The sequence below is a fragment of the Mirounga angustirostris genome, unplaced genomic scaffold, assembly GCF_029215605.1.
Source record: "Mirounga angustirostris isolate CCGP_5_RB_7025 unplaced genomic scaffold, mMirAng1.0.hap1 SCAF_5, whole genome shotgun sequence".
NCBI lineage: Eukaryota > Metazoa > Chordata > Mammalia > Carnivora > Phocidae > Mirounga > Mirounga angustirostris.
In genome coordinates, this window is record NW_026991713.1 from 99,090,752 (window position 1) to 99,105,210 (window position 14,459).

Here is a 14,459-nt window from a genome sequence, read left to right on the forward strand (position 1 = left end):
CACCATACGAACTACAACCAGCCGCGGCTTGAGGGTCACTTGGCGGGGACACTGCGCTGGGGACATAGCACTGGAAAGGTGATCGGAGGAGAAGCCCTTTAAACCCGCTCACAAGGTAGATACTCGCAAGCCCCGCCCACCACGACCCGCCCACCAGCCCGGAAGGGACCGGCTGGGGCGGGACGAGCTTCCGGGGGCGGGGCGGGGCCAGCGCTGGTTGGCCGGCTTCGGGCGGAAGTCGGAAGGGTCGGTGGTCCGAAGACGCTGGCTTGTGACAGGGCGGGGTAGAAGGAAGGCCTACATAAAGGTTGCCTCTCCATCCCTTCGCTCCGGGGGACCCTCGGAAAAAACCCAGCACCCCGGCCCCGCGGCTAGCCCCTTCCCCCAGGCTCTCTCCGCTCGATTTCGCCACCGTTATGTGGGAAGCGAATCCGGTGAGTAGCCGGGCGGGACGGGGCGGACCCAGTGGGCGGGGTTCAGGGGAGAGGGGCGGGAGGGGGTTCCTGGGAACTGCTCCCCCTCACCCGCTTCGGGCTGGGTGCTGAGTTCCGGGACCCCGAAGACCCTGGCCCTTGGGGCTTCTATAGTTTCTGGCTTTTGAGCGGTGGAGATAGCTCCGTGGGTTTTCCAACGCATTATTACTTTCTGTTACAGTTATTTATTTGACTTGCTGTGGTTTCTCCGCCTCCCCCTCCCCCCACCGTCTTTTTAAACTTTGTGTTTTGCTTCCTAATCGGAGTTCCGGGGCTTTGGACCTGTTCCTCTGCCTTTGCCTCGGGTGTACCTGCCAGTCCCATCCATCTAAAGCGAGGGGATTCGACCCCCGTGTCTAGAAAGGGCCTAAGAGGAACCATCAGTGCTCCTTTTTCCCTTCTTGGTGGGCAGTCATTTCAAACTTGGGGGGACCGAGTGTATGTTCTAAGCGTCTAGATGGTGAAGTTCTTAGATTTTTTTTTTTTTCCAGTGGACAGAACTGATGACCTGGAACTTTTCAACTGCAAGTCTTGTCTCCCTCCTTCTTGTCTGACTCCGGTGTTTGCATTCTGTCTGCGTGTATTTTGGTCTGCTTTGCTTTTATACATTTCTTTAATGTGCAGCTCTCAAAGAGTGGAATCCGTTTGCCCAGAGTATTCCATTCATCTCTTGTTAGAGTTGAAATCGCCTAGTAACATGGCAAATGTACACCTTAGGAGTTGACTCAGGAAATGGCAGAATCCCGTTTCAGCAAATTGTTGGACTGAATGAAATTACCGCGTGTGCCGAGATAACTGCCCAAATTTACTTACAACCCCGCTTTCATACTTGCAATACTCTTTTGCTGTAATCAACACTTTTTTTTTTTTCCATTTCTGGAATATATTTCTAGATGAGTTGGAGTGTTTATCAGTTAATTCTGTTATGTTTTTAAGTTTTTATCCAGTAGAAACTAGTCTGTTGGTCTGCATTTGTTGGTTGCACATTGTGGTTGCATCCCAGTCCTTCATGTTACTGGTCGTCATCTAAGATCTTTTTTTTGGGGGGGGGGGGGTCATACATATAACCCTGCAATATCAGCCCACATCACAGGAAAGTAATTGCTGGGATTTGATTTTAGCAAAAATAATTTAGAATTATGAGAATGTGCTCTCTGCGTTTGTATTCAGTTTCACGATCTGTCATCAACAGTTTTCATTTTCTGCCATTATACATATATGTGTGTATGTGTATGTGTGCATCTGGCGTCTGTGTCTTCAGTTTTTATTAGCAGTCCTTTTCGTCTTGGTTTCTCCATAACAAACTTTTTAGTCATCTAGGTATGTCTTGCTCGAAGTCACATGTTTCAAATTCTTCATTATATTGTAAGCTCCCTGTGGGCAGGGATTTTTGTCTGTTTTGTTTATTTCGGTATCTTCAGGGCAGAGAACAGAGCCTGGCACTTAGTAGGCACTCAGTAAATATCTGTTGAATTAGCAAAGGTGACTGGATTTAGTACTAGAGGGAGTCCTTTGCTCCTACTGTTCATTCTCCCTCCTCCATCACATATACATTAGCAATTGCTATTGGATCATTTGTATGTTTGTAAGGATTATAAAGACATTAGTGAATGTCTTATAAATTTGTTTTGTTATATAGCATTATCTCATTTCTTTCTCATTATACATTTCTTTGTATGCTGTTTCTTCTGACATCACCCTAACGATTTTGCATGATTTCACCAGAGCAGACTGACCTTTGTTAATAGTGGCGAACCTTCCACATATAATCCCACGTTCTTCTTTCAGCCCCTATTGTGCTACCCTAGTATGTCTTAATGCTACTCTGTTTTCTTACTGATACTGGTTTCCTTCCTATGAACATATGAATTCTGTCAATAAGGACAGTTTAGTTTTTAAAAATACAGTCAACATTCTGTATGTGTGTTTCTCTAGTAATTTGTTAGTTTATAGTAATAGAAGCAGCATCTGGACAGTTTGTCCAGCTGTACTCATGGGATGAAAATTAATTTTAATGTTACCCTAAGCCAAACACATTGGAAATTTAAAAAAACAACAAAAAACTACAATGTATCCTAAAGATAAATGCAGATGACTTTTGCATTACCCATCAATTGAAATTACTATTTGCCATTTCTTACCATTGAATGAGATCATAAATTCTACTTTGTGAAGCAAGGCCACTGTGAACTGCTCTAATTGAGGTCTTCTGCCTAGTTTCTCCCTGTATATTTTTGATAGCATCTATGGCCTTAATGTACCACCTATGAGCCGCGGACATACCTCCTATTGCAAATATACCTTCTGTATGATACTGTATTCTACTCACAAGTGGCTTTGAGAAAATGTTACACTGATGGCCATGGTAATACTCAGAAGCAGCTGCCCCTTCCAAGTGAAAAGTCCCCATGACATGGTTTGAGTGTGGAAAATCAGCACTGAGCTTGCAACATTTCCTTGGGGGAGAAACCTAAAACAGAATAACCAAGGAGTTATAGGCTTTGTCTCAGTACAAAATTTTATTTTATCTTTCAAGACAGTCATGAGGTCAGTGATATCTACTCAAGCCTTTCACTGACTAGGCACCTTGAGGTAAGCATAATGTCCCTGCCAAGGCAGATCTGATTGACAGAAGGAGCAGGCTCACTCAGTTCTGGTATGAGCTTTTGGCAGTTCGCCATCCACCTGGGGGAGGTAGCCCTTGACTAATTTCCCCCAGTTTAGAAAAATGGCAAAGTCTGTAGAAAGGAATTGAAGGGGTTGCCATCACTGCTTTGACTCTCCATACCGTGACTTTATCCTGCCTTTCTCTGTCCTCTGTGTCATCGTCTTATTCCTCTTTGCTGCGAGTAAGTAATCACTGTTACATATGAGGGAGTTTCAGTTTCCTTTTCTCGCACTGATGAAGGAAACTGAAAAATGACAAACATCTGTAAGATTACAAACCCATGTGTTACAGTATTAAGACCTTGCTTTCAGTGATAAAGTCTCCCATAATTCCTTCCCACATATGAATTCATATTATTCAAAGAATCTGATGAGTTAGCTAAGGGAGGGGAAAAATGATTTTCTCAGGACCACGCAGGTGAGTATGCAGCAGAATTATATGAGTACCCGTGTCCTGTTGCTGGGCGACAGCAGTGATAACGTTGTGTATTGGTGCAGTGCTTTACCTGCTGAGCCATCTTTTTCTCTGTTATTTTACATTCACAGCTGCTTCCAGACTCACTTGGCACTATGATTCTTCTCTCTCCTTTTTCTGTCACGCTTCTTGAAAGAATAGTCTTATACTTTTTGTCATTCTTATTCATACCTCTACTCCTCCAGCCTCACCTCTGCCCCTAACACCTCACTTGCTAGGAGGTCACCAAGGACTTTTGAATCAACACATCAGTAGTGACTTTTATGCCTCCAACCTCTTCTGTCTTTCTGCAACATTAATGCACTAGAGGTGTTTTTTAGGACTCTTTTTTTATTTTCCTGGGTCTCTACTGCTTTGGATTTCTTCTTTTTATGATTTGTCTTTGAATCATAATTTTAACTGCACTTCCTTCTATCCCTGAAATGTTCTACTGTTAACCTTTGTTTTTTCTCAACACATCCTTTTTTTGGTGAGCTCCAAGGCTTCAGATACTACTGTAGTGAATATGCCTGCCAAATGTACCTTTTCAGTCCTGACCCTATTCCTGAGCCAGGTGATGGACACCTCTACTGGTTGTCTCTCTGACAGTTCCAAGTTGGTATGTCAAAACTGGACTGCCAGAGAACCCAATCATTGATTATTTCACCCACTCAACAAATAGTTACTAAGTATCTACCACATATAAAACATTCTAGGCACTAGGGAGGGGCATTACAAATACGGATCAAGTCAGAGTCTGCCCCTCAGGGGTCTGGCAACATAGTTTGGGGAGTGGAAGTGATACCAGAGGATATTGGGGGACTAGGTTCACTAACATAAGTTACATTTGAGCTAGGTGTTGAAGTTATAGAGGTGGTTCTTTGGGAAGGGCAAAGGAGCAAAATGACCACAGACCCCAAAGGTGAAAGAGATTGGCAAGTACAGTTTGGATAAAGGAGTGAAATGGAAAAAGTGCATATCTGATGAGTCAAGTCTCAGGATGGGCATTTTCAGAGAATGAGGATGGAGGGGTTGTGCGTGGTGGTATCTAACATGAGTGTAATATCTCTTCTGAGTCAGGCAGCGTCCCTCAGGCTTGGGGGAGGATGGAGATAGGATTCATTTCTGGAAATGAAAATTCTACAGCGAACGTAGTGTCTATGAAGAGGTGTTCCTAGATCCACATACAGTCATGGGTTCATATACTGATACCTGTGTCTTGGCATTCTTTCTAATTGTGCCAGTAGTAGATTGAGTTAAGCTTGTGAGTAGTGTGATGTGCCAGGGTTTGGTGGCTGAGGCGGCACTCAACAAAGCGTGCCCACACTGAGGTTATCTGATACCTGTGGGAGGTAGGAATTAATAAATGATTAGTCTCCCTTTTTCAAGGATGATACTAGGTCTCAAAGTTTGGTGACCTTTCAGAATAAGGACAGAGCCGGGTTTTAAATCTAGGACTTTCTGGCTCCAGAACACATACTCTTTCCAGTCTGCCTTAACATACAAGACTTAAAAGTGGGTAGAGAAGGACCTGTGAGGAAAGATACAGGGAGTCAGAGAAAAAGAAGAATTCTTGAGCTGCAGAAAATCACACCCTTTGTGCGACACCCAACTCCCATGATTTTAGAACTTTTTTCTAGTGGTGCAGCACATGAACAGCAGTAGGGAAATGCTGTGGCCTCCCCAGGATGGGTACAGCAGATGCAGCACAGGGCCGAGGGAGTGAGTCTAATGGTTTCTGGAGTATCGGAGTTTGTGATACAGGCCGGAGGCAGACTTTTGTAACAGGTTTGAAGGATGGAGTGAGGTGAAATGCTAAGTATGACCCACCTGGTCTGAAATACGCAAAATGTTGAGGTCTGTGGCTTATACAACTCACCCTCTAAGAGTCGGATCTGCTTTTGAAATAGTATCTGATGGCACTCATCTGTATATTGAGCACCTATGATAAGCCAATCAGTTCTAAGCCTCAGCGTTTACAATGGTGAATAAAACAGACCAGGTCCCAGCCCTTAGGAGCTTGCAGTCTAGTGCAGGGAGGCAGACAGTAAGCCAATAATTATACAAATAACATTTAACTGCAATTGCAGCCAAAGCTCTAAAAGAAAACAAGAACAATGACAATGTATAATAGGGGGAGTTAATATTAGACTGGGACATAGGTTAAGTCTCCTCTCTGAAAGCCACTTTTACAGCGATTTGAAGGACTGAGCAAGAGTTAGCCAGGTAAAGTTGGATGGGGGGCAAGGAGGGCTCTTTAGACAGCAGAAACAGTGTGGGCAGAGATCCTGAGGCAGAAAGGAGCTTGGTGTTTGAGGCAGAGAGAAGCAGTGTGTGGCTGGAACCCAGTGAACCAGAACATGAGGCCAGGAGGTAGGCAGGAACTAGCCAAGCACGGCTCTGTGGCACATGTTTAGGATTTTGAACATCATCCTTAGAGGAGTGGGAAGCCATTAGAGGATTTTATATAGGAAGGGGAAGGAACGTATCTGTGTTTTTAAAAAGATCAGTCTGGCTGCTGTATGGAAAATGAGTTATGTATTAGGAAGTGTGAAATAATGGCCTCCCAAAGATACCCACATCCTAATTCCCGGACACTGTGAATATGTTAGGTTACATAGCAAAGGGGAATTAAGATCTTAATCAGCGGGCGCCTGGGTGGCTCAGATGGTTAAGCGTCTGCCTTCGGCTCAGGTCATGATCCCAGGGTCCTGGGATCGAGTCCCGCATCGGGCTCCCTGCTCCTTGGGAGCCTGTTTCTCCCTCTGCTTCTCTCTCTCTCTCTCTCTCTCTCTCTCTCTGTCTCTCATGAATAAATAAATAAAATCTGAAAAAAAAAAAAAAGATCCTAATCAGCTAACTTTGTGATTGGGAGATTGATTACTTTGGATTATCCAGGTGGCCCAGTGTAATCACAGGCATCCTTAAAAGCGGAAGAAGGAGACAAAAGTGAGTCAGAGAAAGGTGTTGTTGTGGAAGAATAGTCGACATTGCTGGCTTTGGAAGATTAAGTAAGGGGGCTACAAGGCAAGAAATGTGGGTAACTTTTAAAAGCTGGAAAGGCCAACAAAACAGATTCCCCATTACAGCCTCCAGAAGGGAATCAAGCCCATGGTGATTTTAGCCTAGTGAGTTCCATGTCAGACTTCAACAGAGGTGTAAGATAATAAATTTGTGTTGCTTTAAGCCACTAAGTTTGTGGTAATTTGTTCCAGCAGCAACTGAAAACTAATATCGAGGGCCATCGGAAAGGCCATTGTAAGACCACTTAGGGAGCTATAGTGTAGTCCATGGCGAGGATGAAGGTGATCTGGGCTAAATTGGTGATAGCAGGGAGAGAGACACATAGGTGGATCCGTCCAGGCTGCGCTTTGGATGAAGAGTGCTAGGTTTCTGGCACAGGCAGCTGGAGGAATGAAATATTTTCACTAAGATGGGGAGATTGGGAAAGGGGAAGATATGGCCGAGACCAAGAGTTTGGCTTTGGGCCTGTTACAGGTTTAATGTGCTTATGAAGCGTTCAAGCAATAAAGCCAAAGAGGCAATTGGTAGGTGGGTCTGGAGAGTGGGTTAGAAGTGGCAGTTTTGGGCTTAGTCTTTTAAAGTCTTTGGCTTTTAAAATCATGACAGTAAGTGAGACCCCTAGGACAGTGTTTCTCAAACTTTTAGTATCGTTGCAGATCACCAATCTTAAACAAGAAAGTAGTATTTAAAAAATTAATGTTTTTATTATAGAAAAAAGATAGTTTTGCAGCCTCTTACAAAGTATGTATCTAACTTGTTATTTATTTATTTTTACTTTATTTTATTATGTTATGTTAGGTCACCATACAATACATCATTAGTTTTTGATCTAACTTGTTGAAAGATAGCTTGAGATGTAGGTTAGATCCAGACACTGATTTTTTTTTTTTAAGATTATATATTTATTTATTTGACAGAAAGAGAGCGAGCCCAACCAGGGGGAGCGGCGGGCAGAGGGAGAGGGAGAAGCAGGCTCCCCACTGAGCAAGGAGCCCGATGCGGGGCTTGATCCCAGAACCCCGGGATCATGACCTGAGCTGAAGGCAGACGCTTAACTGACTGAGCCACCCAGGCATCCCTGACTTTTTTTTTTTTTTTTTTTTTTTTTTTTTACCCTGTATTTCTACTAAATTAGGAAATTCCATGTTATAATTATAGATTGTCAGGATTTGCAACTGGTGTTTGCTGGCTCTGTCAGATGTTTTAGAATGCCAAGATCAAACACATATTGAGAAAGTATGAGAAGATTTCTCCCTGAAGACTATTCCTAGTGTCCAGTCAGTTGCCAAATTGACACACTTAAAAGATTAAGTAACTGTAGGAGCAAATGTTTCAACCAGCCTGAACATTTGGAAGATAGGAGCAAATGTATTCTTAGTCATTCTTTGATTACTTCAGTCTCTGGAAAGTATCTGTTCGAGTTATGTTGTAACATTTGGATGTGTTCTTTATATATCCACAATAATAAAATCAGTCTCACTCTCTGATGAGTGAAGAAAGCCATCAGATTCTGGGAAGGAATCACACCCTAGCAATCGAACCATTTGTAGCATAGTTTCGTGACTGAAAAATCTGGTACCTTGTTCTCCTCATTAAAAATTGGGAATTCTGGCCTTGAAATAGTAGGTTTAGGTTATTTCAGATGCCGAGTGTATTTTAGCTATTATACACTTAAGCAGGCCTCTGGGAATCAAGAATGGCTATTAGTATTATCAGCATCATAAAGAAATATTTTTATCTCATCTGTCCTTTTGGAAACTCTTGTCAGCACTTTTTTCCTTGATACCCTTTAAACTCAAGTAGAAGGGTGATTTTGCAAACACTGCCATTTCCACACATTCGAGAGCACATACTGAGTTGTCAAGATTTGCTGATACTTAATTTTCATTGTTTTCTTCAACATTCAATTACAATCAGGAGGCATATTGTTTACTTCTTTCTAATTGTTCCATGTGTTTAAAACGCCTTTTAGTGATGCAGCAATACCTTTTCTTGCTGTTTGTATGGTTCGTGGTCTGTCAGTTTTGAGTGGGTTGCACCTTTTCCAGCCCATGTCACAGCTCACAGAAGCATCATCGTCTAAATGAAAACTGTCTTTGTGCTGTGAGTTTTCACTGATAAGCAGAACAAAAAGTTGTTGAGTACTTCTGCCTCATTACAGAGTATATATGCTATAAGAACCGATTTATGTTTTCTCTACAAGTAGTTTGTTCAGTTTTAAAACAAAGTATATGCTGAAACACTCATGTGATAATAATTGCTCTCTCATAACATGTACCATTGATACTCTGTGACTTCCAATAGAGTCATTTAATAAAGAAATTTTGTCAATAGCTTGTTTCTTTTTACAATTTGGTTGGGCATTAAATTTGGACTGACAGTTTCTCAACGATATCAAGACCTTTACCTGTTTTAGCTGAGGAATGCCTCTTTATTCTTGGTCTCTTCTCTACCTTATCAACAAAGTAAATTGATTTGAGGCTTTGTTTTAAAATGATGTGAAAGTTTACTTGGTTTTACACCACCATATTTGCTGAACACTAGCTGATACGAACTGATCAGCATAGACTGAACATAATGACATGGTTGGTAACTTTAAAGAAATTAAATTTTCATGAAAATCATTATTACTCTTAAATTTCAACTTTACAAAATATATATGAACAAATTTCTTTAATTTCTCCTCTGAAAATGCCTGTGAACTACTTCATAATTCTTGAGGACCATGTTTCGAAGATGCTGAGAAAAACAAGAAAAGGGGCTAGGACTGAGCCCACAGAGCCTAAAAGTTACAGGCTACATAGAAATTAAGGTACAAAGGAGATCAAGAACTTGTGGCCAAAAATTCAAGACAGTCTAGAGAGTATGATTTCATGGAAATCAAGAAAAGGGTAAACTGTGGAATGTTACTGAGTGGTCAAGTAAGATGAGAACTGATAAAAGAGCATAGGATTTAGCAACATTGAAGCTCATTGGAAGTCCTAGCAAGTGCTGTTTCTTGTTTGTTTGCTTGTTTGTGATGGTGGTGGAAGATACTGGGCCAGAAGCTAGAAAAACTAAATTAGAGTGGATTTTAGAGTGAATGGAAAGTGAGGCAATGAAAATGGTGTGTGTAGACAAAGAATTATACTTAATCCACCAAAGGAGATAAAATGGAATCCTAAAAGTACTCAATCTAAAAGAAGATTGAAAAAGATGAAAAGGGGAACAAAGAACAGATGGAACAAAAGCAAATAACAAGATGATAAACTTAAACCTAACTATATCAATAATCATACCAAAGTAAATGCTGCATGCATATCAATTGGAACACAGATTATCAGATTAGAGTAAAAACTAAGACCTGACTCTAAGTTGTCTACAAGAAACACACTTCGAATATAAAGACACAAACAGGATAAAACTAAATGGAAGGAGAGCTATGGTGCTGACACCAGTCAAGAGAAAGCTTGAGTGGTATATTAGATTTCAGATTAATGATATTATCAGGGATAAAGAATGTCATTTCCTATGCTAAAGAGTTCAGTTAATCAGTAACAATCCTAAACATTTATATACCTGATAATAGAGCTTCAAAATACATAAAGCAAAATTAATGGAACTGTAAAGGGAAATAGACAAATCAATCCCATTCTAGTTGGAGATTTTAATACTCCTCTCTCAGTAATTGCTAGAATAAGTAGGTACACATGAGCAAGGATACAGAGGACTCGAACAACACTATCAACCAACTTGATCTAATTCACATTTATAGACCATTACACTTAACAACAGTTGAATACAATTTTTTTTTTCAACTACATGGGGAACATTTCACGTGATAGACCATATTCTGGGCTGTAAAACAAGTCTTAGTACATTTAAAAGAATTCAAGTCATGTACAGTATGCTATCTGATCAAAATGGAATTAAATTAGGATTCAGTAAAAGAAAGATCTGTAAAACCTGCAAGCATTTGGTAAGTAAATAACACTTTAACCCATTAATCAAAGAGAGAAAATGTGAAGACAACATATCAAATTTGTGGTATGTTGCTATAACAGTACTTAAAGGGAAAGTTATGGCTACTTTGATGCCTATATTGGAAACGAAACGTCACAAATTAGTGACTACAGCTTCCTCCTTAAGAAACTAGAAAAAGAAGAGCGAATTAAACTCAAGCAGGGGCAAGGAAATAAAATTTAGAATGGAAATCACTGAAACAAAAACCAAAAAATTAATGAAAGCAGAAGCTGTTTTTTTGTTTGTTTTGAGGAACATCAGTAGAATTGATAAACCTCCAGCCAGACAGATCAGGAGAAAAAGAATTCAAATTATTACTGACAATGAGAGAGGTAACATCACTACAGACATTAAAGGGTAGTAAGGGAATGTTATGAACAATTTAATGTCAATCAGTATGGCCACTTAGATGAAATGGGCATATCCTAAGACACAGACTACCGAAGTTCCCTCAAGAAGAAATAACATGAATAATCCCAAATCTGTTAAAGAATTTAAATTTATGGAAAAGGCCTACCCACAAAGAAAACTCCAGGCACAGATGGTTTCCCTGTAAATTCTAACAGTATTTAAGGAAGAAACAATACTAATTCTGCACAAGCTTTCAGAAAATTGAAGAGAAGGTTATACTTCACAACTCGTTCTATGAAGCCATCATTACCCTGATACCAAAACCAAAGACATGACAAGAAACTATAGATGAATATCCCTAATGAACATAGATACAAACATTTTAAGCAAAATTTTAGTGAATTGAGTCTAACATATAAGAAGGTTAATTCATAATTACAAAATGGTGTTTATCCTAAAAATGCAGGTTGGTTTAATATTTGAACAGCAACAAAGTAATTCACCATATAAACAAACTAAAATGAAAAACAATATGATCATTTCAATGTATGCAGGAAAGCGTTTGACAAAATCTAGTATCCCTGATAAAAACTCTCAGCAACCTAGGAATAGAAGGGAACTTGCTCAACCTGATAAGGGGTATACAGAAAAGGGCTAACTCAGCAGGCCTAGGGTGCTCAAACCATGTACATTCTCAAGAAAGGCCTGTTTCCATGACTGTCCTTTCCCTAGCTCCAGAGAACTGAGCTCTTAGAATAGTTTGTCTAATGAGTGTATTTGCATACCTGAGATCTTGAGCTATGCTATACCAGTTTATCCAGATAGTTTACACTGGCAATGTGATTTATGGTGAACACCTGCTTTCTCTCTGGAGGTCTGGAATGTCAGCAGCTGAGGTCAGTCACATACTTATATGACTAACTCCTAGTAAAAACCCTGGACACCTAGGCTCAGGTGAGCATCCCTGGTTGGCAACATTTTGCACTGGTCACATATGGTTACTGAAAGAATTAAGTGTGTCCTATGTGACTCCACTGGGAGGGAACACTTGGAAGCTTATGCGTGGTTTCCTCTGGATGTCACTCCATGCGCTTTTCCCCTTTGCTTATTTCACTGTGTATATTTTTACTATAATAAACTGTAACCGTGAGTAGAACAACTTCCGAGTCCTGTGAGTCCTTCTCCTATGAGACCAAGGGTGCCCCTGACATAAGGGGCATCTACAAAGTACCTATATCTAATATCAGACTTAAGAGTGAAAGACTGAATACTTTCTCACTAAGACCAGGAACAAACAAATGATGTCCATTCTTTATTTGACATTGTACTTGAGATGATAATCAGTGCAATAAGGCAAGAAAAAGAAGGCATGAAAAAGAAATAACAGGCATCTATATGCTAAAAGAAAGTGAGGCTATCTATATCTATCTATAAAATGCCTATTTTATAGATATATGCCTAGAAAATCTGATGGAATGTCCAAAAATCTAGAACAAATAAGGGTTTAATAAGGTTGCTGAATACAGGATCCATGTACAAAAAATAATGTATCTCTAAATACAAGCAACATTCAATCAGAAATTGAAATTTACATGCAATTCCATTTACAATTATAACAGAAATATGGAATACTTAGGCATGAATCTTGCATAAATGATGTACAAGATCTATACACTGAAAACCAGAAAACATTACTGAAAAAAGTTAAGACGTAAATAAGTCAAGAGATACGCCTCATTTGTGGGTTGGAATACTCAATATTGTTGAGATGGCAGTGATCTCCAAATAGATCACTACGCCATCCCAATCAAAATTGAAAGGACCTAGTATAGCCAAGCAATTCTGAAAAAGAACAAATTTGGAGCACTAACACTCCTGATTTAAAGATTCAGTGTGAAACTACAGTCATCAAAACAGTGTAGTATTGGCAGCAAGATAGAGAAAATGATTATTAGAACAGAACAGATTCCAGAAATAGACCCACAAACATATAGATAACTGACTTATTATTTTTTTTTAATAAAAGTAAGGTTTAGTGGAGAAAGGACAGTTATTCACTGTTTGGTCAGAGGCTGTGTTTAAGCCCCTTGTGCCAGTGAGACTTCCACCCTGTGTTGATCCATCCATGTGCAGCTTAGGAAATGTTTTCAAGTTTGTCCCATGACCTGCTCTGATCATTCCTGGGTGGATTCAACCTAGTGCTTGTACACAGCCTTCCTGACTCTCATGGTTAATTGTAATTCCAGGAGGGCTTTTCTTGGTTATCCCTGGTTCTCTGTATTAAATTTCTGTATTCTCTACCATTTGGCTTGTATTAGGGCTTTGGGCTTCTTGGTTGTTTTTCCTCAAGATTTCCTTTTTTTTTTTTTCAATAATGTTCTTAGGTATGAGGTTCTCTATTTTCTGTTCAAAATAAAGTCAGTCCCTTCAGAGAGAGATGTGGAGCTCTTTGTCCTTATGGTGTGCCTTTTCCCTTCAGTAGAACCCCTGCGCCACTACACTTGGGGCTAGAGGTGGGAGCTGACTTTTCCCACAGGGATACCTGCACTTTAGATAGAAGGGGTATTGGCAGCCCTGGTCTTCAACTAGGTTGGTAGCAATCAGGACTCAGTATTCTTAACCTACTGAGCCTGGAGTAGAGTTCCACCAAATGAACTGGGACTGGGTGGAGGAGCCAGGAGGTCAGTCTCCTCTGTTGCCTGCTCAGAATAGACCCATACCTCTAGGCTGAAGAAGATGAGAAACACTAGCAGTCTGCCCCTTCCAGGATGAAACTAGCCCAGGACCAGGAGCTGGAGGGAAAGGAAGCTCCTGTCTTCTTTTCTGCACATGACTGAGGTAGATCTTCTGTAACATAGCATTGATGGAATGGGGGTAATGGACTGTATCTTAGTCAAATGCCAGACTCTTGCCTGTTCTGAGATTTAGTAGATTTTCTTGATTAAGTGTTTCTCCCATTTGCTGTATGCCCTTAGGACAATTTCTAGAGACTTTATATGTTTTTTGTTTGTTTTTATTCTTTAAAATACTGTTCACCAATTAGAATGTGGTTTTGCTGGGGAGAAGGTCCACTGAGCTCCTTACTCTGTCATTCCACAAGTTCCGCCCTGCGTTCAAGCTTTTAATAGCAAGCTTTGGATCTTCTTTCTGTAGAGACAAGGAAGTTTTCATTACCAAATATGATTTTCTCAAGATTATACTAACGTAATATATTTTGTTAACTACAATAAACTTACCAGAAAGCTTTTAACCAGTCTGGAAGTTGGTTTATTTTTCTCCTATGGACTGGGATTTTGACTTTACACTCATTTTCCACATAGCTTTTCTATTTGATGATCCAGATTAATTGTTCCCAGGCCCCATAAATACTGTCTTTGGAATAGATGGCATTACAGACAGATACCACCAACATACCCCCTGCACTTGAAATTTTACAAAATGCTTTTTCACTTTATACTACCTTTTTTCTTCATAACCTGGTGTGCAGG

At 40.4% G+C, this 14,459-nt stretch overlaps 1 protein-coding gene across 5 annotated transcripts in view; it reads left to right on the top strand.

Annotated features, from left to right (window-relative positions):
* Window positions 1-209: 209 nt before the first annotated feature.
* The window catches only part of PARP11 (poly(ADP-ribose) polymerase family member 11), a 44,488-nt gene continuing 30,238 nt past the window's right edge, over window positions 210-14,459 (top strand). For 2 of the 5 annotated variants that reach the window (XM_045874036.3, XM_045874034.3), the window contains exon 1: window positions 213-434. Coding sequence is in view for 1 of the 5 variants with exons in the window: in XM_045874034.3 (XP_045729990.1) it covers window positions 417-434 (18 nt within the window). In the remaining 4 variants the exon portion in view is untranslated. Of the gene's footprint in view, window positions 435-14,459 lie in introns of all 5 variants that reach the window. The other 3 variants (XM_054507221.2, XM_054507222.2, XM_045874035.3) reach the window with 3 other exon arrangements.